The following is a 25,105-nucleotide window of genomic DNA, read 5'->3' as shown; positions in this document are numbered from 1 at the left end:
ACAGCAGTTATATTAGTGGCCAATGGCTCACTGGTTACAGCTGACGGCCAACTAGCCACAGCTGATGGCCATTTACTACCTGAGCCAACACCTTTCTATGTAAGGCCGAGAGCCTGGAAACTGCTTTCTGGGGTTCTGTCCCCACACTCCACCCCTACAGGCTCTCACCTCACAATCTACGCGACAAGCGTCTTCTGCGAGGGGCCTTGTGCGAGGAGCCTGGAGGTGAATGCAATATCCTGGACATAGCCAGGCTCTCTGGGCACAGCCAGTACTTCTGGGCACAGTCAGACTTCCTGGGCTTCTTAGGGCACCACCAGTCTCCCCCAGACATAGCCAGGTTTTCACAGGGCACCACCAGTACTTCTGGGCACAGCCAGACTTCCTGGGCTTCTTAGGTTACCACTAGTCTCCCCGGGCACAGCTAGGGCCTCTCAGGGCACCGCCACTCTCTCTGGGCACGGCCAGACTTCCTGGACTCAGCCAGGGCTCTCAGGGCACCGCCACTCTCTCTGGGCCCCTCAGGGTACCGTGCTGGAACAACAGCGGCTCACAGCCAAGGTGCTTACATAGTCTCGATAGCAGCCGGTCAAAACACAAAAGCAAACATCTGCCAGTTCCACTACATGGTGGTGTGTTCCCAAACACTCAAGCTGTCCATTAAATTAGGGATGGAAGGCAATTCCCATCACTCTGCTGTCCTGGGGTGAGACCTTGACCTCACCCTCATCTCCCATGGAGGACTCAGCAGCTTTCCTCCTGGGACACAGCAGTTATATTAGTGGCCAATGGCTCACTGGTTATAGCTGACGGCCAACTAGCCATAGCTGATGGCCATCCAATCACAGTTGATGGCCATTTACTACCTGAGCCAACACCTTTCTATGTGAGGCCGAGAGCCTGGAAACTGCTTTCTGGGGTTCTGTCCCCACACTCCACCCCTACAGGCTCTCACCTCATAATCTACGCAACAAGCGTCTTCTGCGAGGGGCCTTGTGCGAGGAGCCTGAAGGTGAATGCAATATCCTGGGCACAGCTAGGCTCTCTGGGCACAGCCAGGGTTTCTCAGGGCACCACCAGTACTTCTGGGCACAGCCAGACTTCCTGGGCTTCTTAGGGTACCACTAGTTTTCCTGGACACAGCCAGGGTTTCTCAGGGCACCACCAGTGCTTCTGGGCACAGCCAGGGCCTCTCAGGGCACTGCCACTCTCTCTGGGCACAGCCAGACTTCCTGGACTCAGCCAGGGCTCTCAGGGCACTGCCACTCTCCCTGGGAACAGCCCGACTTCCTGGGCACAGCCATTCTCTCTCTATATTCTCGCTGGTGGCTGGGTTGGAGACACAGGAGGCAGAAGTCACACAATTCTCAACCCTCACTCTGCTGCTTGCTAGCTCAGCCACCATCTTCTTTCTAGCCCCCATTTCCTGCTAGCGTAGCCACAGCAGTTATATTAGTGGCCAATGGCTCACTGGTTACAGCTGACGGCCAACTAGCCACAGCTGATGGCCATCCAATCACAGTTGATGGCCATTTACTACCTGAGCCAGCAGCTTTCTATGTGAGGCCGAGAGCCTGGAAACTGCTTTCTGGGGCTCTGTCCCCACACTGGCTGACATGAGCCAGTTAACTAACCTCCCACAGCTCAGATTTTGCACAACTTGCCAAATGTCTCAGAACCCTGCTTCTCTGTGAAAAAAAGTGGGGCTGAAATTCCCCACCAGGGATGCCGTGAGGTCACGCTGTTAATGTCTTTTGCACAGTGTCCAGTCACTTGATGATCGTGACATTGAAAAAATCCAGAATTTTATTTCTGATAAATTATTAGACAAACACCTACGATTCCTCTGAAACTCCCTCGTTAGGAGGCCTGAAGTTATTTTAGGCACTCATCAGACTATGTGTAGCTTCTGGTTTTTATTTATTTGCCTTGTGAATATATGCATGTGAGCGAATTTTCCTTGGCTTGTAAAGAAATGTCTCAAGAGGAGTTTTGCACACGAAAAGCAAGCAGAATAGTTAACGACCTCATCATCTGATTAAATAAGCATGACCCCAGACTGCCTTCAAGGTGTATATGTCATCATTAATTTACTGATTGATTGCTTAATTGCCTTAAATTACCACAAGATATTTAGAGATCCATGTTCCCTCCCACTTTCCATATTTCCTGGTTGATGATAAAAATGGGAGATGAACTTTTTGTGGTTCAGATGAATGAGAAGAAAAGCACCAACAAAACTCTTCATGGAAAAATCAAACGCACACCCAGACTATGAAATGCATTTCCTACATTTTCTACCCAAAAGGCCTTGGTAATTTCATATCCTGTTATCAGGGAAGTTGCTAGAGATTCTGCAATCTGCCCCTTATTCAGCTAGAACAGGTCGTAGAACTGTGGTTCTCGAAGTGTAACCCGTTCTAATGCAGGGCTCTGGGCTTCTTCCCAGCCCCTGTGTCAGGCACAGAGATTCCTAACATCCCTCAGCGATGTCCCCGTCCTAATTCTCAGAAGCTGTGGGTATGTTACCTTACGTGGCAAAAGGGGCTTTGCAGGTGGGATTGAGTTAAGGATCTTGAGATGCGGAGATTATCCTGGTGTGCTCAGTAGTTACGAGGGTCCTGATACGTGACAGAGGGGTCAGAGTGATGCAGTGTGAGAAGCACTCAGCAGACTTTGCTGGATTTGAGGATGGAGGCAGGGGACATGAGCCAAGGTATACAGCCGCCTCTAGAAGCTGGAAAAGGTGAGGAAGGGATTTTGCTCTAGAGCTTCCAGAAGGAATGCAGGCCTGCTGACGTCTTGGACTTAGACCCTTGAGCCCCATTTCAGACTTCCGACCCCCAGAACTATAAGATAATAAGTTTGCGTTGTCTCCGGCTACTCTGTTTGTGGCAATTCATTACATCAGCCCTAGGAAACTAATACACCAGGACTTAAGAGTCTGCATCTTTCGCAAGGAGTGTGGCCGGTGACAGTCTACAGCGTAATGGTAATGACACCAATGCTGCAGTCAGTCTGCCAGCTTTCGGAGCCTGGCTCCACCTCTCGCTCTCCTTCCGCTCTCTCCTGCACCCCACTCCAGGCAGGTTTCCGTCACGAGGCCACCAAACCTCTCACCTGTGCTGAGCTCGCAAGGCTCCCCGTTCTGTACTCACAGCAGCATTTGGCCAAGTTGGGTTCTGCCCTCCTCCATGAAACACTCGCCTGCCTCTCTAGCTTCTCCTGCTACCTCGATGGTGGTTCCTTCTCACCTCCCTGATGTGTGAACACTGTCATGCCCCAGGTTGCAGCTCATGACCCTCTTCTCTGCCTTCATGCACTCCCTAGGTGCTCTCAGCCAGTTCCACACCACGGTATTTAGTTTCTAATGCTGCCTAACAAGTAAGCGCCCAGACTAGAACCTTAAAACAACATGCAGTTAATCTAGCGCAATCGCTGTGGGCCAGGAATCCAGATAGAGCTAAGCTGGGTCCTCTGCTCTGCGTGTCTCACAGGCTGCGACCCAGGCTACAGCTGGGGTCTCAGCTGGAGGCTCGACCCAAGAGGCATTGCGTCCATGTTCACCCACATGGTTCTTGGCAGGATTCATGGTGTTGGACAGCAGCTTCCACACTTGTATCTCCAGCTCTGAACCCGTTCCTGAACTCAGCTCTCTGCGTGACATCTCCACTCAGATGATGCACAGGCACACGCGTGTAGTGTGTCCCAAACAGGACCACTGACCTTCCTGCCCAGCCCGCTCTGTCCGGGCTTCCTCCATCTTTCCATTCAGTTGGGCTAAAACCTGTGGGGTTACCCTTGACTCCTCTTTTATTCACACCCTGCGTCCAACGGACAGGAAATGGTGCTGGTTCTACTTCAATCTAATCCACACTGTCACCACTGTCCGTTGCCTCCACTCTTAGCATCCTGGTCAAAGCCACCATACCTCTTGTCACGGCAACAGCCGGCCCACAGGTCTCCTTCCATCTACCCTGGCCCCTAGTGGTCTATCTCAACCCCCGGCCAGAATGACACTTTTAATATATGTGATGTGCCACTGATTTTTAAGATACACGTCCTAAGTGTATTTTAACACCCAGAAATGGACATGCAGCTTCACTTAATTGGCAGTGATTCCTCTCCCTTAATGGTACCTAAAACGATAGTGCATCTTACAATCGCTGGCGCGTTCGAGTTGATAAAAGACACTCTACATCACATCGTGTCACTTCTTTGCTCAAAACACCAGTGGCTTCTCATTTCACTCAGAGCAAAGCCAGAATCCTCACCAGGCCCTGCAGGGCCCTGCGTGCCAGGACCTGGCTACCCTCTGCCCTCCTCATTCTCTGCCCCGGCGCCCTCTGCTCCAGCCTCACCGGCCTCGCTGTGTCCCTCTGGGCACGCTCCTGCCTCCGTACTCCCATGTCACCTTCACCATGAGGCCCACCCTGACTGTGCTTTTTGAAGCTGCAATGCCTCCCTCCGCCCAGCAGGCCAGTGTTTGCCTTAGGTGTTGGCTTCAGAACCCAGCCTACCTATAAACCCAGCCTGTTTATAGCAGAATGCCATAAAACCCTTCGCACGTACAGGCGTGCCCTGTTATGTTCGTTCCTTTTCCCTTTCTCGCCTTCGTAAATGAAAGTTTGAAATAAAGAGTAAACTCACCCGAAACCACAAAATGACCCCGTAGCCAATTCCCAGCGCCAGCACGCTAGCTCACCAAAGCAGCTCGTTGCTTCTGAACTTGAACGTCCACGAGCCTGCGTTCCATAAAGTTGAAGAGGTTGGTGGGACAATGGTCGGCCCCGTCTGGCCCAGTGATTTTGACCGTCTTTCAATGCCATTGCTGGTTTTATCTGCATTCTCAAAATGCACACCGAAGACTCCATATACTTTTGTGACAGTCTGAATTTACCTTGTAGAGAATCAAGACTGTAGATTTCTAGAATGTTGTGGCTTCCCAAGGACTTTGACAGGTTGTTGTAGATTCTTCACAAGGGGAGTCCGCAGCTGACTTTAACAGAAAGTTTCAGGAAACGCAGTCACGTGATTGTGTGGTGAAGTACAAGTGTTAGGAATTACAGCGCCCAGGAGAAGTGACATCTAGGCCTGCTGTCTCCTTGGAGTTCCGCGTGCAGCGTGCGCCATCTTCAGGCTGCTGGAGGTAGCAGCCTCTGAACAGCTACAGCTGAGGAAAAGGGAAGGACCCTGTAACTTGGTCTGGCCGAGTTGGTGCGTGTTCTCCCAATGACACAAGATAGTCAGGGAGGAGCATAGTAGGGCCGGAAAAGACTGGAGCTTTGGAGACAGACAGACCTAGATTTGAGTCCCTGCTCCACTTTTTAAAATTTATTAGCTGTGTGGCCTTGGACCTTACATGATTTTCCAGATAAAGCCACACTGCAGATGAGCTAACATCCAAAATCACAAAACACAAGGAACAATCCACCGTGAGAGTCAACACACACAGCAAACAGCAAGTTTCGATCACAACAAGCACCGAGAAATTCAGATGAAGGCACTGTTAGCACTTATAACGGAAGCGTTTAAAACAACACATAAGAGAAGGAATTACTAGCTATAAAACAAGGCACGAAAAAAAGACAACAGGCTAAAAACCATATACTTTTATTAGTGAAAATGATAGTCATGAAAACAAATTTAATGGACGGGTGAAACAGCAGATTAAACGTGGCCGAAGAAAAACAGTGTGTGACCTAGAAGAGCGAGAAAATAGTGCATGAGACTATGGGACAACTTGTGCCAGCAGCTATGACGTCTTGCTATAAACGACAGCAATTAAAGCAGTGTGATCTGGACGCAGAAATAACAGACAGACCCATAGAATAAAAGGGAGAGCCTGGAAGGAGGTGCCTGTGGAAACTACGTAATACAGGCTGGCATGACATCCTGTCATAAAAGGATAATTTATCTTAATAAAGGGCGCTGGGACAGTTAGTACCCATTTGTCTGGAAAAAAGTTAGATCCCTTCCTCACGCCACAGAAAACAAAAATCAAATGCTTTACGATGTAAATGCAAATAGGAGAATGCCTAAATCTTTAGAAGAAAATTTTGATGAAATCAAGGGAGCAGGATTTTCAAACAAGAAATAAAAGGCACGTTCCAACAAGCAGTGACAGATGAGATGAACTTGAGCTGACCCTATCCCTCTGTCCTGGGCTTTAGGTGTGGCTGGAGGAGCATGCTCTGTCCACGGTTCTGGAGACACACCTGCGAGATGGCCATGAGAGCGTCATCCACCGAGTGTTGGGCCACCTTGGTGGCCTCAGTGAAGAGTGAGTACAGCTTTCTGAAGGGTCGGGGCCTTGTGTCCTGGGTGAGTGTCCACCCGAGCCTCAGTGTCCTCTTCTGTAAGGTGGACACAGTAACTGCCCCCTGCCTCTTACAGTGTGGTTTTGAGATCAACTAAGTTGTAAATATAAGTGTGGAATAGAGTGACAGCAGAGTTCCATGGATAAAGGCTCCGAGTCAGAACTGATCTGGGCCAGTGACTTAGCATTGCTTACCCTCAATTTCCTCATCTATAAAATGGGGCTAAGAAGACCTACTTCAAAGACTTGTCTTTCACAGGAGCTTTTTTAAGACATCTTTTTTGAGGTATAATTTACATACATTAAGTATACAATTCAATGATTTTTAGTAAATTTGCAGTTCTGTACCCATCACCATGATCCAAATTTAGATCATTTCCATCACACCCAATAGACCTTTGTACCTATTATTTTCAGTCACTCCCCATTTATTAACACATTTTTATATTCTTTTTTTAAAATTTTTTATTGGGGAACAGCGTGTTTCTCCAGGGCCCATCAGCTCCAAGTCGTTGTCCTTCAATCCAGTTGTGGAGGGCACAGCTCAGCTCTAAGTCCAGTCGCCATTTTCAATCTTTAGTTGCAGGCGGCGCAGCCCCCCATCCCATGCGGGAATTGAACCAGCAACCTTGTTAAGAGCTCACGCTCTAACCAACTGAGCCATCCGGCCGCCCCTCCAGAAACAGCTCATTGTCTTAAATCTAGTTGTGGAGGGCGCAGCCCATTGGCCTATGTGGGAATCGAACCGGCAGCCTTCGGAGTTAGGAGCATGGCGCTCTAACCGCCTGAGCCACCGGGCCGGCCCTTAGGTGTCTTGTTTACTATTCTATCTTATCTCCCTTTTGGCTTGTTAGCCTTTTCTTCGCTTCAGGCCTTCATCTGATTGGACGATACCCACCCATGTTAGGAAGAGCAACCTGTTTCCATTCTACCAATTTAAATGTTGGTCTCATCCAGAAACACCCAGAATACTGTGTGATCAGATGTCCAGGCACCTGTGGCCCAGTCAAGTTGACACATAACATTAACCATCACACTCAGAGAAGCCAAGAGCATTGACCCCAGCCCCCTGCTCACTTTTCCCAAAGGTCTGTGCGATGCATCCTGCAGAGGCATGACCTGCTCCTGCGCTCAGCCCTCCGGAGGCTGGCTCTCCGTGGCGGTGCCATCACCACCCTGACTCAGATGAGACTGTCTGGAAAGAAGAGCCTTCTCCAGGAGCTGCGTGAGCAGCTCGCCCTTGAGCAGGGCTCCTCCCAGTGTCTGGACGAGCATCAGTGGCAGCTGCTCAGAGCCTTGGTGAGATCGACGGTTCGGCCCCCAACCCGTCCCAGAGAGGTGGTGCCTTCCTCAGGTTCCAGCGCGTTAGCCAAAACCCAAATCCTGGGGACGGTGGCAGCTCCATTGGGAGGGCACCCCGTGTACCCAAAGGCTCTAGTGTATGCTATAATGAGAATTATACTAAAAATGCATAAGAAATCGGGGCAGAGATAGGTGCGGTCACCATCAGGAAGTTAGGAGAAAGGGGCCCTGTAATCTGATTCCAGCTTTTAACAAATCCAAACAAAGAACTTGCGAATTGTGAGCCTGGGATTTAAACTTAAGTGGGCTAATTCCAGGTCTTACGCAGCCACCGAGCCATAGGAGCAGCTGGTGTATTTGATGCATTGGTGAGGGATAGCTTATACTCTTTTGCTCCGCCCAGGAGGGCTCGGTGGTGCTCTACCTCTGAGCCCCTCACCACCTTCTCTGACTCTTATCCTTACACAGAAAGGCAGTCCCCACGGCCCCATATGCCCTGCCTTGGCTTCTGTGATGTCCCAGACTACTCTCAGAGTCAGATACAGCTTCAAAACCTGGCTCTGCTGTGTGACTTTTAGAAGGTTACTTAACATCTCTGAGCCTCTGTGCCCTCATCACTCCAAGTGTTCAGGCCTCACGGTGTTCTAGAAGAATGAGGAGGTTCTTGTATACGTGGGATGCTACAGATGGCACTGGGCACACAGTTGGTGCTCAATAAATGCCTTCGGTTGGGGGGGGTGGACTGTTAAAACAGACCCCTGCTCATCCGTTGTGTGTTGGGTTTTGGAAACCTAGAAGCCCCTACTTTCCACCTCTTCTCCACCCCTTCCCCCACCTTCCTGGGACCCTGGGCAGGGCCGACCCCACACCCAGTTCTGGTCCTGGTCCTGGTCCAGGCCAGAGCTCCTGTGCACGGCAGCAGCCTGGGCTCCTCCCTCTCCCTGTCCCATCCTTTCCAGGAGACGCGTGTCCTGGAGGAGACCAGCAGGCTGGAGGAGGAGGCGCAGCAGATACGGCTGCAGCTTCAGCAGCAGCTCCTGGCCGAGGCCCAAGAGGTCGGGCAGCTCCTGCAGCAGCACACAGAGCAGGCCATCGGGCAGGCACTGCTGGGCCATGCGCGGAGCGCGGCCACCAAGAGCCGGACCAAGGACAGGGATGACTTCAAGGTGTGTGTCAACGTGCGTCCCCAGGGAACCCAAGGGCAAGAGGGATTGGGGTGGGGTGGGAGGGCAGGGGCAGGTGGAAGGTTGGGTTTGAACAGAGCAGTGGCCTGGGTGCTGGTCCTTGCCAAGGTTACCTGGCTTCTGGAAGTGGAAATGGCCTCCCGCCCAGATGGTGTGGTTTTCCGCCTGGTCCCCAGCCGTGTCCCATCATTCTGAGCAGGAACTTGGCCTTTACAGCAGGTCTGAGAGGGACATGGTTTCACTCAGAGCCACCTGGCTGCTCCATAGCAAAGACGGGATCTGAACCCAAGCCGCTCTCCCAGAGACGTGGGCCTTCCCTGCCCGTGGCCGCCTCCGTGGAGACGTGAGGCCTGCCGAGTTGATCCTGACCTCAGGCTAAGCAAGGCAGTAAAATCACTTTGCCTTGAGTGGGCGGCGGGCTACTCCTTATATTGACAACGAGGATAAACCCCAGGGATAACGGTAACCGCAACAGGAAGTAACGGTGGCGTCACACCTCCAAGTCTGCGTGAGGGCTTTTGCCGACCTCATCCCATCAGGTTCTCACGATCAGGGCAATTTTCTTCCCATTGTCCAGGTGGGAAAAATGATGCTTACCACTGGGCAAAAGGCATGTTTAAAGCTTTAGTGAGGGGCAGAGTTGGCACTGGAGCCTGGTCTTGCCCTGCGTGACGAGTACATACCCTGCTTCTCCTTGGCTGCCACCCCCCTCAAGCTGTAGGAAAGGCGAGACACCCCCACTTGCTACTGACCACTGTGGAAAGTGTCCCTGGCTGGCAAACATGGGCATTTGCAGGCCTGGAAGGTCACCTCCTTTCCCTAAAGTTCTACAACTCTTGCCTAAGAAATGCTCATTGCATGAAAATGGAATGAGATATCAGTGTGGTGTATTCTGCTCTCAGCTTCCCGAAGGGACTCTGAGTCAGGATTAGATAATGCTGAACCCCCACCCCCTACACACACACACAAGAAAGAACAGGTGCACAGTTTCAGGAAGAATGTTCATTTATTTGACCTCTGTTCATAGGCTTCTTGGCCCTAAGCCCTGTGACGGGTGCTGGAAATAGAGAGTGATCTGGGGGGGTGGGAAGGACAGCGTTTCTGCCTTCACGGAGCTTCTGATCTAATGGGAGGCCCAGCAGTGATGGAGAGCTGGCCACGCCAACGAATCATGGAGAAGTTTTGCTGAAGCGGAGCCGAGAAACAGACAGTGCCTGAAGGGAGATCAAAGAGGGCTGTGAAATTGGAGACAGCACAGCAATCTGGGTTGGGAGTGGGTGGACGTTGAGAGCCAGGGCAAGGGGAGGCAGGGGAACGCGTGTGGCCTCTCTGCTGAGTCCTTCCCCTGCCCACAGAGGACGCTGCTGGAGGCGGCTGTGGAGAGCGTGTACGTGACGAGTGCCAGCATCAATCGGCTGGTGCAAGCGTATTACCAGCAGATGGGGAGGGTCCTGCAGGACCACGAGGAGTGCAAGCTGCAGCATCTGAAGGCCCTCCGGGGTATGGCACCCTCCCCGGGGAGCCCCACAAGCCACAAGCCCAACATACTCTGAGTTTGGGACAGAATGCGATGTCAGGTTTTTCTAATTTTATTTGGGGGAATTTTATTTCTTTCTAATGTTTCATGTATTTATTTATCTCCTGCTTTGTCCCCAAAATGCTTTTTAAATGGCACTTAAAGAAACAGGTACATACAATGCAAGTTTTAAAAAGTAGATGAATCAGGACAAAGGCAGGACAGTGAGATGGAGTTAGGGAAGGGTCATTATCTAGGATACGTGTCATCAGATTCCTACTTAGTGGTGACGTAGTGTTGTCTCTGGGCTTCCTGGTGGCCAAAGAAATGGAAAGTTCCTCAATTAAAGTTGTTGGAGTGACCCTGAGAACAGACCAGTGGCCATGCGATGTTCCCAAGACGATAAAAGAGTACCCCGAGTAATGGAATGGACAGCATCCCCAAGGCCAGCAATGACATCGTATAATAATAGATGTAAAGTTTCATGAAGGCCACTTCCTGTACCAGCCTGCCCTGCATGGGGGCCTCTGAACAGGGTGGATCCCACGTTCTCTGAAGGGCTTCGCCTGGATCGATCGGATTTGAAGCCCGTCCCAGGCGAGCGGATGGCTGCGGATCCTGGGGGCAATCTGCTGTGAATATGATTCTCTCAGTGAGCGCAGCTGCCGCCATTTTCTTCCCCTTGTCCTGGGGAATCTGAGCCCTAGATTCAAACAAAGTCTGGGACATGCACAGAAATATGCCAGCTCTCCAGGCCCTTCCTTCAGCATGGTTTTCCAAATAAGGGTTGCTGTCGCTCAGCAGGATACAGGCGTGATTGGGACATTCAGGGCCAGGGAGCTCACTTCCCCTCTGAGGCCTCAGTTTCCCCATCTGTGGGACTAGGGTTGGGATCGCCCTCCATGCATCCCCTCAGCTCTCTGCTTCCTGCTTCCCCACCTCTCACATGGGGATTTGCTAATAAGTGAATTGAAATGATGTAACTTAGTTTAATGGACCACATGAACTTCTTTTTCCTTCATTCTGTAAATTCTTTTTTATTTAAAACTCATAGAATGTCATGCCCCAGAGGCTCTCCAGTTAAATCTCCCTGCAAGGGCCAGAAAACCCAGATCCAGTGTGGTCAGGGGCCTTTCAGACGTCTCACAGCTAGGCAAGTGTAACAGCTAGTTAAGTGGAGCAGCTAGGGCAGTGTATGTTCTGATATACAGTCCCATGGACCTCAGATGTCAGAGGCCAAACCTCCCACCCCTTAGAAAGCACCCACTCTCTGGGGAATTTGAGCCCTAGATTCAGATTAAGTTTGTATGGCTGACTGCACGCCCACAACCCTACGTGTTGAATTGTTTCTCCCTTCTGGTGTGGGTTTTTAGCTGCTTGTGGTCGCCTCTTCATGTTAAATCTTTCTTCTGTACCTCCCTTTCTCCTGATACCGGAACATGGGGCCGAGCAGTCGGAGGTGTGTGACGGAAGCCACGGCACCCTCACACACACCGAGCCCTTCCCCAGGGTGGACCAGTGTGTAAATGGCACACCCTTTGAGAACAGACCTGTCCGGCAATCTTTGTACCCAGCACCCGCCCCAGACCTGGCACAGAGTTGATCTTTCAAACATGCACCTTGACCATGGTGTATTAAATGTCCTAGGAGAGAGAATGGAAAATTACAAGCTGCGGAAAAAGCAAGAACTTGGCGACTCTTCGTTAGGGGGCAAGATGGCAGGTGGAGTTCACGAAGTGTCCCAAGCCGTCCATCAGAGGTGATGGCTCCCTTTTGTCCGCATGGGTCCCCACGTAGGGGCACGTTCGGCCCCTCCACGTCTCTCAGCGTCGGACGTGGCTTGCATGCGTCTGCCTCCCCAGCCAGCGTGGAGGCCCCCTGCTCTACACGCGGCCCCTCGAAGGGGCCTGCACAAGGGCATGAGCGAGTTAAGTGTGGAGGCAGCTTGTTTCCCAGTTTCAGTGGTGTTCACGGTCCTCACCTCACTCATACCTTGGGTTCCCCCAGAAGCAGACCCTGGCGCAAGGACTGGGGGGCAGGTTGTTTACTGGGGAGGTGACACCAGGAAGCGTGGTGAGGGAGCACATTTTTCAGAGATTCTGTAAACCCCCAAGGGTTAATCCCTTTTATGCTGCATCAGCCTGTGGGTGCAGGGGCTGAGTGTGGAGTGTGGCTGCAGTAAATCCAGTAAATCGTGGCCATTCTTCTCTCGTGGCTCCTCGTGCTCAAGGACGGCTATCAGTCACTAATTCCCACGACTCAGCAGGCCTTGGGGAAGGTCTGCGCTGCGTCTCGTTAACCAGCTGGCCAGCGCAGCAGTGACGGCCTTTCTTCCTTTGTCCAGGATGCTGGCGCAGCAGAAAAAGTTCCTGGCGCAGTTCACTGTGCACGAGCGGGTCCGCCTGGACGCGTGGAAGCAGAAGGCCGGGGTCATGGACCAGCTGGAGGCCCAGCTTGAGACCCAGCTACAGGTACACGTGTCAGAAACAGGCCTCTGCCAAGAAGGTGGTGGTTTAAAGAGGTGGAAATAGCAAAAGGCCAGCCTCGTGAACACAGGTCAGCAAAGGGGCCTCTGTGGGGGGACCGCACGCCCGCTCGGGGCTCCTCGGCCCCACTGCGTCTGAGTTTCACTGGCTGGTGCTTCCTACGTCAGCCTCACCACTCGACTGTGAGCCTTGAGGTCAGTAGGGCTGTGCTGATCGCCGCGTGTCTGCAGCGCCCAGCTCGGGCCAGGCCCTGAGCACAGTCGGTTCCTGTCCTTTGAGCTGGAATATAAATGAGCATGGACCTCCCTCCCCACCCCGGGTGACAATGGCCATGTGGGCTGCTCAGTGGGAAGGCTAACGTCAGTGTCATGTACGTGGTGTTGCCAGGCACTGAGGCTTGCATTTTATCTGGAACGTACAGGAAGCTCAGCCCGTGTGACAGAAAGTGAATCTTTTACTTATTTTTTTCACAGAAAAACCTCATCAGTGTGTGATTATAAAGCACAGCTATAAAGCAAAGTGGTTGCTTTAAAAAAAAAATCAAATATCCCAGACTGAGGCCCGTAACAGAGTGGTGGCCCATCATAGCCACTGCCAGTGTGGCACTAACAGTGGTGCCAGTGACAAAATGATAGTAATGCTGGTTCACACTCATTGAGGGTCTATTATAGCTAGTCACTGAGCGGAGGCATTACATACACCATCTAATGTCATCGTCCCACAACCGAGGAGGAGACGACTACTAGTATACCAGTTACAGACAGGGACACTGAGCCTCCAAGACGTTAAGTCACGATCCTGGTTCACACAGTTAGGAAGTTGTGGAACCCACAGGTCTGTGTGGTTCAACTACGGGGTTGGGAGTGAAGAACTCAGACTCTGGAGTCACGCAGAAGTGGGTGAGATCCTGGTTCAGCTACCGCTGCCTCTGTGGCCCTCAGCCCCTTACCTCAGTGTTCTCATCTGTAAAATGGGGATCCATGACCAATGTGAGTGGAGATACAGTTACCTGGCAGGAGCTGGTAATAGCTCCCTGCCTATTAGCTAACACTCGCCTCTGACCTGCTCCCTGGATGCTTCTGGGAGAATTTGCCTCCACACTGGGGGCACAGCCCCCGTCAGCCAGCCTCATTCTGGTGGAGAGGATTTAGAGGCAGAGCAGGGCAGAGGGAGGCACAGCTGATTATCTCACTCTGTACTCAGGAAGCTGAGCAGACCTTCATCTCCGAGCTGGCGGCCTTGGCCCGCATGCCCCTTGCCGAGAGCAAACCACCTTCAAATAAGCGTGGACTGTCAGGTAAGTAGTGGGAGGTAGTACACAGCAACCGGGTCTCTCTGGACTGGGAACTAGCTCGGTGGCCTTGGGCACCGCACTTACCCTCTCTGGGCTTTTGTGTCCTTGTCTGTAAATGAGCAGGCTGTTAGGACACTCCTTAGGCCCCCTTGCTTTCCTGTGTTCAGTAATTCTGATTCCTGGGCCTGCTGTTCACCAGCTGTGTCTCATCCTTCACTCTGTTTCTCCATCTGCAAAATGGGAATAACTAAATCTCCTCCCCTGCCTGTGGTGACTTCAGTGACGTCACACGGCGTCACAGTCTGGTGACAGGAAGATGTGTAAAAAGACAGAGGTCTGTTAAAATAAAACTTACACTCTGGAGCTCTTTCCAGGTTCTTACTGCTTCAGAAGTCTTCCAGTCAGCTGGCTGCAGTAGAAACACAGCGGGAGCCTGACGGACACGAGTTCAAATCCCAGCTCGGCCACTTACGTGCTGTGTGGCTTGGGAAAGCACTTCACCTCCCCGGGCCTCAGTTTCCTTACAAGTTAAATGGGTATAGTAGCAGTAAGGCACTGAGTGCATTCCTGTCCCACAGAGATACTCAGAAACTGTCAGGCTGGGTTGGAGTAAGGCTGAGAAAAGCTGTCATTTGCCTGAAGGCTCAGAGCCAACGTCTGGGTTCATGTGTTTTCAGAGAAGTCCCTAAGGACCAAAAGGAAGAAGGCTCCGCTCCGGGAGAGAGGGGACCCTGGGGGACCCCATGACGATGACCCTGCCTCTGGGGGACACCACTCTGGATCACTCAGGTACAACAGAGTCCCTGGCTTACTGCCTATGGATGCTTCCTGACCACCTACTGTGTCATCTGCAGACCTGGAATTAAAGTTCTGACCAGATGCATTTCTCCCATGTTTTAAGCAGCAAAAGGCTAAGCCAGCAAGACAGTCACGCTGCTGATGGTGAGAATTCCAAGAAGATGCTAAAGAAAAGAAGCAATTTGTAGTTTAAGGTCGGTTGGGGATCGAACCTGAAGACCTGGTCTGCGGGTGCCTGCCCTTCCCCAGCCATGTGACAGTGAGGAGGGACCTGGCCAGCTGGGGCATGGGGAGGTGTCCCCTCTGCTCATAGGCTTGCCGTGATGGGGATGGAGAATGGATGTGAAAGCCCGAAAAGGCACCAAGGAGTGTGGTGCACCCTACCACCTGAGACAATTAGACTCCCGTCTTGGAAACGCGTCTCTGTGAGTTTTGTGTCTCAGGCTCTGTTCCCCCGGGGTCTCGTTCTTCCTGGCTCCCTGTGCCCTGGTGCCCCCCACCTCCCCGACCCGCCTTCCCCAGCATGAAGTTGTTTCATTCCAGCTGCGGGCCCCTCTGCTGTCCACCTCTTGGTGACGTTCTGCTGGTAGTCACAGGTCTTCAGGTGTTGCTAGAGTTTTCTGGGTCTGAGACTTTTCTTCTGTCCCACCTGCAAGGCCACTGGCTGCCACAGGGATCTCATCAGGCCCCATTCCCGTCCTTGGCTCAGCCAGCATCCTGGTCACTGGGGCATCTGAGTCGCGGGCCCAGGCCCCTGAGACAGACAATGCCAGACCACAGCCCTGCCATAAGGAGGAATGTTCTCGGGGCACTGCTTCCCCAGGGAACGACCAGAGACACCACTGCCAGGGGAGGACTTTCCCACAAGAAAGAAAACTGCTCTTTTCATCGAGATCAGGGGTTCTCAACCTGGGCACTATGGACGTTTTGGGTGAGATAATTCTGTTTGGGGGAGAGGGCCGTTCTGTGCATTGTGGGATATGTAGCAACAGCCCTGGCCTCTACCTACCAGATGCCAGCACTCCCCAGTTGTGACAACCAAAACTGTCTCTGGACACTGCCAGATGTCCCCTGGGGGGCCTAACCCACGGATCTAAGTCCAACTGAGGTGGCCCCAGGCAACCAGGAGGAAGAGCTCAGCGTTTCCACAAATTCCCAGGACTTAGTGGCATCCATGGTCTGGGAGCCACTGTCTCGGCGATTTTATGGACCATTTATGACCTGAATTGTTATTTCTTAAAACGTAAACTAAACCCTCTTAGGAAAGAGCGGCTCTGGAACAGAAGATGTAATCCATGGTTTGCGAACACACCTTCAGAGCATCGGCCAAGCCTAAACGGGATTCCCAAAATTAACCAACAGCTCCCTCTTGTGGTGAAATACAACGTTTCACTCTGCACAAACAAAGCTTCCTTCATGCAGTATTTTGAGAACCTGGTTTGCATAGAAATCACTTTTATTTTTGTCACATGGGTCCTCGGCCCAGAGGCATTCCGACCGCAGACCGTACACATCCAGTCTCACTGGCTGCCTCAGTCTCCAGGGATCTTGCAAAGATAATCGGTTTACTTATGTGTCCAGCTTCCTTAGCCCATGGGACTGTCACAGGTCACATGCTGGGGGACCCTTCCCCACCCCTCACCGCCCAGCTACTGTGCTTGGCACAGTCTGGGGCACAGAACTCGTGATAAAGACTTAAATGGCAACACCCCAGTCAGGCCGGTGGGCCATTTCTTTTATTTTTTCACAAGCTTTGAATTCAGAAATAAGAGCCACAATAAGTAAATTGTTAAGTAAAAATGGGGGGTGATTACAAAGGAAAACTTTGTACAAAACTTTAAAAATCTGAATGCCCCATCAACCTTCTCAGAGAGACAAGGAAACGGGCAATTGGAAGCGGCCATCGCCCCACCGTCGTCAGCCCTACCTGGGACGAGAGACCCCTTTCTGAGTATGAACCAGGGCTGGCTGGAAGGACACACAGACCAGAAAGACGTCATGGCCAGTGACAAGTGCCACGGAGACCAGGGTTTCAAACACGGGACATGGCTGACATTTCTCTGCCAGCAGTGGAAGGCTCCCTGCTGGGGCGGGGCGGGGCGGGGCAGGCTTCTCTCCAGTACAGACTTGGGATGGGGCAATGAGTAAACATCTCGTGTTGAGAGTTTTGGAGGTGCCCTGCGGGCCTGAGGTCTTGGCAGTGTCCACCTCGGTCCTCGGTGACATTCCGTCAGACGCACTCACAGACTTGCATACATAACTTAGTAACATGCATCAACTATCCTAGAACAGCTACAAGGGTGCAAAGGAACCACTCAAGAATCATGGAGCTCGGGAGTGGGAAGTGAAGGGACGGTACGAGATGACGCTAGAACCTGCGCTCACTAAGGGCAATGAAGACACCATGCTCTGAGGTGGAGTCGGCATGAACACACACGTGTGGGGCAAGGAACGCCAAGCAAACATACCAGACTAGTACCACGTCTTCCTAAACAAAAGAGGAGAGAACATCATTGAATGTGTCCCCCCATCAGTACCAAATAAAACTATGGGCTTCGAAAACACTGACAGGGAAAGGGACGGACATTACTCCCAGAATCCTTCACTCTAGCTCATCCACTCGTCCTTGGTCAACCGAGGCTGGTGATGTTGGAGCGGCCGCCAGGGGGCGCTACGATGCGGTGGCCAGTGCGCCTGGGGTTGTTGTCGTCTATCTGGGCACCTGAAAGAGGTTAAGAGTCGGTCACTTCTGTCACCAGCTCCCCTTGCTGCTCCTGAGGGCTGCGTCCCTGGCCTGTGGGATGTTGAGCCCTCATCTTCACTCAGACTGGGATCACCTCGGGGAAGGCTCCCCGACCCCCACTGGCTTCACTGCTTTCTCCTCTGTGCCCCCGCGGGCCCTGGGGTCACCTCACCCTCTTGCAGCCCTGACCCTAGTGAGCTCTTTCTTGTCTGGCTTCACGTTCTTGAGACGGGGGGACAAACACAAATGCCTACTGTGTTCGGGCACATACTGGGTGCTTTACCATTTGTTCAATTTAGAGCACACAGCAATACTACCTCCAATTTATGGATGAGGCATTTGAAGCTCGGCTCACATTTCTTGGGAGATGCAACTAGAGGGTGGGAAGCCAGGATTCTGGCATCAGCGAGTTTGTCTGCAAACCCCACACGCCTAATACACACACAGAACCAGTCAGCAGAGCCCAGTGCTCCTAAGGTGTTTTATGCAAGGTGTGCTTGGGAGCGCACGTGTGTGTGAACTACTCAGCTGGAATCACCCACCTCATTTGCAATGGGCACATCTGCATGGGGGCAGGGGGCCAGCATTTTTTGTTTTAATTCTGCAAAACCAACCATCCAGTCTAACCCCACGCATTCTCTAATCTCACTGTAGTTAAATGAAGATTTTAAATTCCAGCACCCAGCCCAGTGTCTGGTGCTCAGTATGTATTAAACGAACAAATCGTGAGTAATGGATAATGCTGGAAGAAGGAAGGTTGTGGGGAAGATCTAAGACCAGTTCTTACATTTTTAAATGGTTGCATTTTAAATGGCCATTTAATATACTATCCTGTAATAGCTCGGCTCACACAGCCTAAAATATTTACTATCTGGCCCTTCAAGAAACACTTTTCTGATCCTGAGAACAGACTGAGGGCTGCCCATCTGGGTCTTATTCATCACCATATTCCTAGAATGTAGCACAGCGTACAACACATGCTAACACCGCAAACATTTTGAGTCGAAATTCCAAGTTACTGTCCCCAACAAGTGCCTGCCTGCCCTCGTGTGGCGATCAGGTGAAATTGCAGACAAATATCCCTGGGGCCTTGGAAAATCTGAGGGATCTGTCAACTTCCGCCTTTGTCCACACATTTGTTGAGCACCAGGTCCTGGTAGTTTCACACTGAATTCCTTGAGGTCTTAATTTCCTCGTTAAAGACACAGGAATAATACCACCACATACAGGGTTTTCTGAAGGCAGAAGAGTCACGAGTTCTGACAGTGCTGTGATAAACCGCAATAGACTGGACAGGGTGCATGAAGACACCCGCAGACAGTGGCTACTCCTCGTCAACGCTGCACGTTTAGCTTTGAGGATAAGAGTGTGAAAACGTCCCCAAGTGCGCTTAAGGACGAGCACGGGGCTGGTCTTCAGGAAGACTCTTCCTACACCAGGGTCAGGTATCTAAGTGGCCCCATGGGCCCCTCCCCCCACCCACAATGCCCCGCCTGGTGGGGGAGGGGTCCCACACTCCCCTGTTGTCTCCTCATCATGTGGGTCTGCCTCCCCAGGAGTGGGGGTCTCCAGGGCCCGCTGTGGGTGTGGGGCGACGGCTGCTGCCGTCTCTTACCCGATAAGCTGAAGTTGGACTGGTGGAGGTTTCTGATGGGCGGAGGCTGGTGTTTGGAAGGCGAGGATTTGGCAGAAGGAGCAGGCGTTGCATATTTGGGTGTAGCTGGCACCTCATACACAGGACCGTCGTACATGCCTCTGGGCACCCCTTGCAATCCTGAAACCTAAACACAGGGAGGGGAGGGCGACTGACGGTCAAGGTGAAGTGTGCCTTCCTGTTCAGACGGGCCGGAGCCCTGCGGGCAGGAGTGTGACCTGAGGTATCTCACACACACACACACACGCACACACACACTCTCACATAGGTAGCCTCTCCACACCCCCACATGCATCTACACATACATATGAACGTTCGTTCATACACCACACAGGCACCCACTCACTCCACATATACACATGCACACACACATGCATTCACACAATCCATCACACATATAAAGACATGCGCACAAACACATACACAATTAACACATGTGCACGCACATACACACACACGTCACACACATACACACACAAGCTGGTCTCTCTGGCAAACACCAGCCCTGCAGTGTGGGGAGCAGGTTGCAATGGTGACGGAAAGGCCCCCCCCAGTTAGGGAAGACAATGGACCACAGGTGGGAGTTTATCTGCAGCATGAGCTTCCTCCTCTGAGCTGGACTGGAAACGGGACCCAGCTTGCTCCACGCCATTTGACCTCGGGAGTGAGTGCTAAGACTCTTCAAGGAAAGAGAGGGGGAAAGGTGCAGGAAGGAAGGGGAGGGAAGGGAAGAAGAGGGCGACCTGAAGGGCATCTAGATGCAGCGCTGCCAGCCCTCAAGTTCGCTAGAGGCTGTTTATTTTTATCAAAACGGCAATGCCTACAGTGTCAGAGCTTTCCCAGCTGTGTGACGCTAGTCAGTCCCTCCCTGCTTCGAGCACCAGGCTTCTGATCTGCAAGAGGCTCATGACACCTCACACAGGGGTGGCGAGGACTCTGACACGTGCGTGATGGGCACCCTGGTCAGTTTCACCCAGACCCCCCCATCCCCACACGTACACACCCCTTTACACTTTGCAAAGCCCTGCGACCTCCGTGATCTGGTAGCTACCGTAGCCCTGAGACGCAGGCAGGGCAGTGTCACTGCTCATGTGTGACACGTGAGCCACGAGAGGCTCGCCCAGCTGTGACCTCTGTTGAGTGCCGCACATGACGGACACCAGACCCACGCACCTTGTTCCTGATTCTGACGCGCTGGTAGAGATACTCAGGGAAAGGCTTCCGCGGGATGAAGCGGCCCGTGCCCCTGTCCACGCTGCTGTTGCCGTCCTCGAAGACAATCTTGCCCTGGCTGATGACCACCAGCGGGGAGCCGTGGCACTCCATGCCCTCGAAGATGTTGTACTCCACGGCCTGCAGGCGAGAACAGCATGCTGTTACAGCGGCCTGCACGGCACATGGTTGTGCAGGGGTCCCGCTTAACCGCGGGCGGTCACGGGCGGTGCCAGCAGCTCTGCTCTCTGAGCAGCTAATACTCCAGCATCCTCTTTCATTTGCAAACCCAGCCCCTTGCTGTTGGGCATTTAAGTTGAGGGTGGTTTCATATAATCAAACTAATATCATCTGAGGCATCATGAGGGTGAATGGGGGGCCCCCTGAGTTAGGCAACATGGCTGCTCTGACACTAACAGACATTTTTGTGTCTTAAACAAAAACATGTATTTTCATTAGGATAGTTTTCTAAAATTAAATTATGGGTCAAGGGATGTGAGCTTTTTGAAGGCATTCTTTGCACATAATCAAATTACATTCAGAAGGCATCAGACTAGTTGACATTATATCTGCAGCCGGGGAGAGGCACGTCAAGATTTCATGTCTATGAAATCCCCTCCGGCATTGGTAAGGTCACTTTTACATTTTCTTTCTTTCTTTTTTGCTAATTTGAAAGACGAAACATTTCCTTAAAAATACACATTCTTTTCATTACTCCTAAAGTAATATAACTAGCCCTAGCTATTGATTATTTTAAAAGCAGGTCATGTATATACATATTTTTAAAAAAATCAAAAGAAACAAAAGATAAGTGATTTTTAAAAAGAAGCTCTCTCTTCCACCTCAGACTGAGACACATGCCTCAAACAGATTCATCTGCCCCCAGGTATTTTCGGTGCATGCATAATGACAGGCGCTCTATACAGTTTTCACCTAGCTCTGTTCTGTGTCAGCACATGTACATGGCTTAAAAATGTTTTTAACATGTTAGCATTCTTTCAGCTGCTGTACTATACTCCATCATGGGGATGGATGACCATCTACTTACGCAGTTCCGGGGACGGACAACCAGGTCCTTTCCCTGCCTTTGCTAAACACCATGCTGAAACACACTTTCATGTGTCCACCGGCACGTGTGGACATCTTTCTAGATGTCAAATTTGGGGCCAAAGAGTAAACAGATTTTGCCTTTGGCAGATGCACCCTCCCAAACGGTGGCACCAGTTTCGATCCTCGTCAACAAAACTCTGTGAGCTGGCCTGCCTGCCTCCCACCGGCTGACCACACCTGCGGCCGACCACGCCCCCTGCGTCTCAGTCACTAGCATGGGTGAAAAAGAGCATCTGTCGTGATTTGCTTCTGGTTAATAATAAGTGAGACTGGGTCTGTTTTTAAATGAACAGAAACCATTTGCATATTTCTTCTTGGGTCCCTGTTTGCGTTTTTGCATACTGTTCTGTTTATTAGGTTCTTGGTATGGGTATCTTAGGTCTCTCTGCATCCTTAGGTTTGCTGGATGAGCGAAGACGTCCAGGGCATGTAAGATACAAAGCACGGACATAATCTGCCACCATAGGTGTGGGGTCTGACCACGGGACAGTGTGAACCCGGGGCTGTGCACATACAGTGTGCTTCAGGGCCAACGCTTTCCTTTGTTGCGTCAGCAGTGGATATAAAACGAAAGCAGGAGGTTTCTGAGCTACCTCTCCAGCTTGATAACTAAATTGGAGAAAGAATCATGGACATCGTACTTCCCCTCTCTGAGCCTGAGAATCTCGGCAGGAGAGAGAGAGAGAGAGAGAGAGAGAGAGAGAGAGAGAGAGAGAGAGACCAGAATGACAGAGACAGAAAGAACGCATGCTCATACAGCAGGGATACCAAGCCTGTTCCAACCCAATCTCTCCAACTAGTCAAGAAATTTGAAAGACCGAGTCATTCCAGATATCAGATCACACCCTGGCTGGAAACTTCATCAGTCATTTTTAACCAGAGGTTTCTAAAATGATCGCAAAGGAAGCATCACTTATCCAAACCAGGAGCGTCACAAAACACCCAGGACTTACCGACTTGTGGCTCTTGGCTGTTATGGTCTTCACCTTGTCGGGGTCCCAGATGACCACGTCGGCATCCGAGCCCACGGCAATCCGCCCTTTCCTGGGGTACAGGTTAAAGATCTTGGCTGCATTGGTGCTGGTGACAGCGACAAACTGGTTCTCATCCATTTTGCCGGTCGCCTGAAGGTAAGATGCACCGATGAGAGAAGCACCCACAACTGGGTGGGAAGGACAGAGACGCAACCCTACACCTGGCGGCTGGAGTCCTTGCGAGGAGACAGTTCTCCCCTCTCCCCAGCTGAACACAGGCCCTCCTGAGAGAGCAGCAGGGCTGGCCTTACCACAGCGGGAATGCAACCGCTCACAGGCAGGCTGACATTTGCCCAACGGCCACTAGAGCACCGTGTCAGTGTCTCTGGGTCCAAGTTTAATAGAAAAAAACCCTGGGCTTCAAGTCAGTGAAAAGTCATCTTTACAGAAACTAAAATGTGGTTAAAACCAAAATATGCATCATCCTTAAAGAGTAAGGGACACATTCCTGTCACATCTGTGAGTGCAGAGGACTCCACAGGACTTGTGCCACTTTCTTAAGCGTCACACGTTTTCTCATGGCCCCTCCTGATGTACTTTGCTTCAGTCTTAAAGGGAGAAAGGAAGGAGAGTTAAGAACCAGCAGTGCATAAAGCGCTGGCTTTTGATGGACCGGGTGGAGTGCTTCTAGGAGGTTCCTGGGGGGTCCGATGGGGTGCTGCCTTACCACCGCCTTGTCCCAGACGACCGTCATCCGCTCCTCTATCCCATTGACACCCTCAGGGATCAGAGTGAAGTTATCCTTGCCCACTGCCTTCTGGGCAGTGCTGTAGGGACAGTGGCCGCTGCCAGTCACCTGCAGGTCTCCACTGACAAGGACGAAAACAAGGTGGGGTTCAGACCTGAGTTCAGGTTGAAGGGCAGCCCAACTTCAGACACCCAGCACAGGCTGGAACCTAAAGCCCCAGAGAGACGGTGGGGAGAAGGTTTTAAGGCACATCCTGGGCATTAGTGAGTGACATCGGGAGGCCCAGTGGCCTTGGGTGTCTTGTTGAACCCTGGGAGGAGCCCTGGGCAGCCTCCACTCTGCCCTGTGTAAGGCTCCCCAGGTGGGCTCCTCTTCACCTGGAAGAGAGGGATCTGACCAGAAGAGGTGCCAGGGTATCCTGCCCTAAGATGCTGTGATCGGGGACCACTGGGTCTGGAGAGCCCAGAGGGCCCCCAAGGTGATGTGGGTGGTTGGAGGATGGCTGCATTCTCTGCGTTGAGAAAGGAGCTGGGGGAGCAGAAGGTGAGGAAGCCAACTGGTGACTCTGCTTCCTTCAATCTCACTGAATCCCTGAACTGCCTGCTTTGATGCGCTTTGGCTTTGCACATCCCACACACCTGCTATGACTATATTTTGCCGTGTATAATGTGCTCCCATGTATCAGGCACACCCACATTTTCGGCCCAAACGGTCAGGGAAAAAAATCTTTCATTTTAATTTTCCAAGGGATTTTCCAATAATTTTTGTAAAAATATCATCTAGATTGCTAGCTCCCACCTAAAATGTACGAAAAGAAATGTTGTGTTGCTCACCCTTTGGTAATAAGGTCGGGCATCACCTATCTTACCACGTCAGTCACTTACTCTGTGGATAACTATACTGGGCTCTTCGTTTCATTTCGTTGCATCAGTGGCCGACATTTCAATGCAAGTGCATCATACGTTCAACAAAACTGATCATCGTATTCCAGGGTGTTATTTTGCATACGGATATCGTTACTGATTTCTCGATTTACACTTTTAACTCATAAGCATCAATAAAAGAATTAAAACCATTTATATAGATTCAAAATTAGTACTACCCATGTGTAATGAGTATCCTTATGTTTCCCTCACAAATTTGGGCAAAAAAGTGTACAGTATACATAGCAAAATGCGGTAAATCCTGGCTCAGGCCCCTCCAGGCTAAGCAAGCCACCCCTTCTTTTCTTCCTGTACAAAATGGAGAGAATGGAACCTCCCATCCAGGACCATGAGGAGCAAAAGAGCTAATCCTGGACTCGCCTAGCACACGCCTAGCACACGCCTAGCACACGCCTAGCACACGCCTAGCACACGCCTAGCACACGCCTAGCACACGCCTAGCACACGCCTAGCACACGGCAGGCAGGCGCCAAATACACTGACTCCCTTCCTCCTCCTCCATCCTCTACCTCTTCTCTGTAAAGCGGGCTGCATGCTGAATCTTATCTCCGTGTTGAAAACAAAGAAAAAAAGCTGAGTGCAGCCAATAAATAAATGGATGGATGTGTGGATGGATAAATGAACATAGAAACGAGTGCGTAACATTCACAGCTCCAGCATGTGCCCGCGGGCCTCAGAGTCAGGGGTGTTCACAGTGGGAGGACGCTCACGTCCCTGGCCTTGGAGCTGCACAAGCTCACCGGGGACCGTGACGTGTGCTGACACTGGTCTTCTTACCATGTCAGCTGTTGGTGTTGGGCCTGGCTGCTGTTTATGAGCAG

General features: G+C 51.6%; 2 protein-coding genes across 6 annotated transcripts in view; one reads left to right on the top strand and one right to left on the bottom strand.

The window, feature by feature from the left end:
* Positions 1 to 15,315, top strand: part of EVC (EvC ciliary complex subunit 1) — a 45,422-nt gene extending 30,107 nt beyond the window's left edge. For 2 of the 3 annotated variants that reach the window (XM_074321115.1, XM_074321121.1), the window contains exons 13-21: positions 6,174 to 6,283; positions 7,408 to 7,618; positions 8,581 to 8,787; positions 10,161 to 10,305; positions 11,969 to 12,080; positions 12,666 to 12,792; positions 14,011 to 14,104; positions 14,779 to 14,890; positions 15,003 to 15,315. In XM_074321115.1, coding sequence (XP_074177216.1) covers positions 6,174 to 6,283; positions 7,408 to 7,618; positions 8,581 to 8,787; positions 10,161 to 10,305; positions 11,969 to 12,080; positions 12,666 to 12,792; positions 14,011 to 14,104; positions 14,779 to 14,890; positions 15,003 to 15,087 — 1,203 coding nt within the window. In that variant the 3' untranslated portion in view covers positions 15,088 to 15,315. The remainder of the gene's footprint in view (positions 1 to 6,173; positions 6,284 to 7,407; positions 7,619 to 8,580; positions 8,788 to 10,160; positions 10,306 to 11,968; positions 12,081 to 12,665; positions 12,793 to 14,010; positions 14,105 to 14,778; positions 14,891 to 15,002) is intronic. The other variant, XM_074321116.1, reaches the window with a different exon arrangement.
* A 1,298-nt stretch (positions 15,316 to 16,613) lies between these two features.
* Positions 16,614 to 25,105, bottom strand: part of CRMP1 (collapsin response mediator protein 1) — a 50,627-nt gene continuing 42,135 nt past the window's right edge. For all 3 annotated transcript variants that reach the window (XM_074321132.1, XM_074321138.1, XM_074321141.1), the window contains exons 10-14: positions 23,320 to 23,461; positions 22,572 to 22,742; positions 20,470 to 20,649; positions 19,258 to 19,423; positions 16,614 to 17,621 (exon numbers count right to left, since the gene is read on the bottom strand). In XM_074321132.1, the coding sequence (XP_074177233.1) occupies positions 17,530 to 17,621; positions 19,258 to 19,423; positions 20,470 to 20,649; positions 22,572 to 22,742; positions 23,320 to 23,461 (751 nt within the window). In that variant the 3' untranslated portion in view covers positions 16,614 to 17,529. The remainder of the gene's footprint in view (positions 17,622 to 19,257; positions 19,424 to 20,469; positions 20,650 to 22,571; positions 22,743 to 23,319; positions 23,462 to 25,105) is intronic.

This window comes from Rhinolophus sinicus, linkage group LG02 (assembly GCF_036562045.2).
Source record: "Rhinolophus sinicus isolate RSC01 linkage group LG02, ASM3656204v1, whole genome shotgun sequence".
Classification (NCBI taxonomy): Eukaryota; Metazoa; Chordata; class Mammalia; order Chiroptera; family Rhinolophidae; genus Rhinolophus; species Rhinolophus sinicus.
Note: the sequence above shows the minus strand (reverse complement) of the source record. Positions and strands in the feature narration are given on the sequence as shown.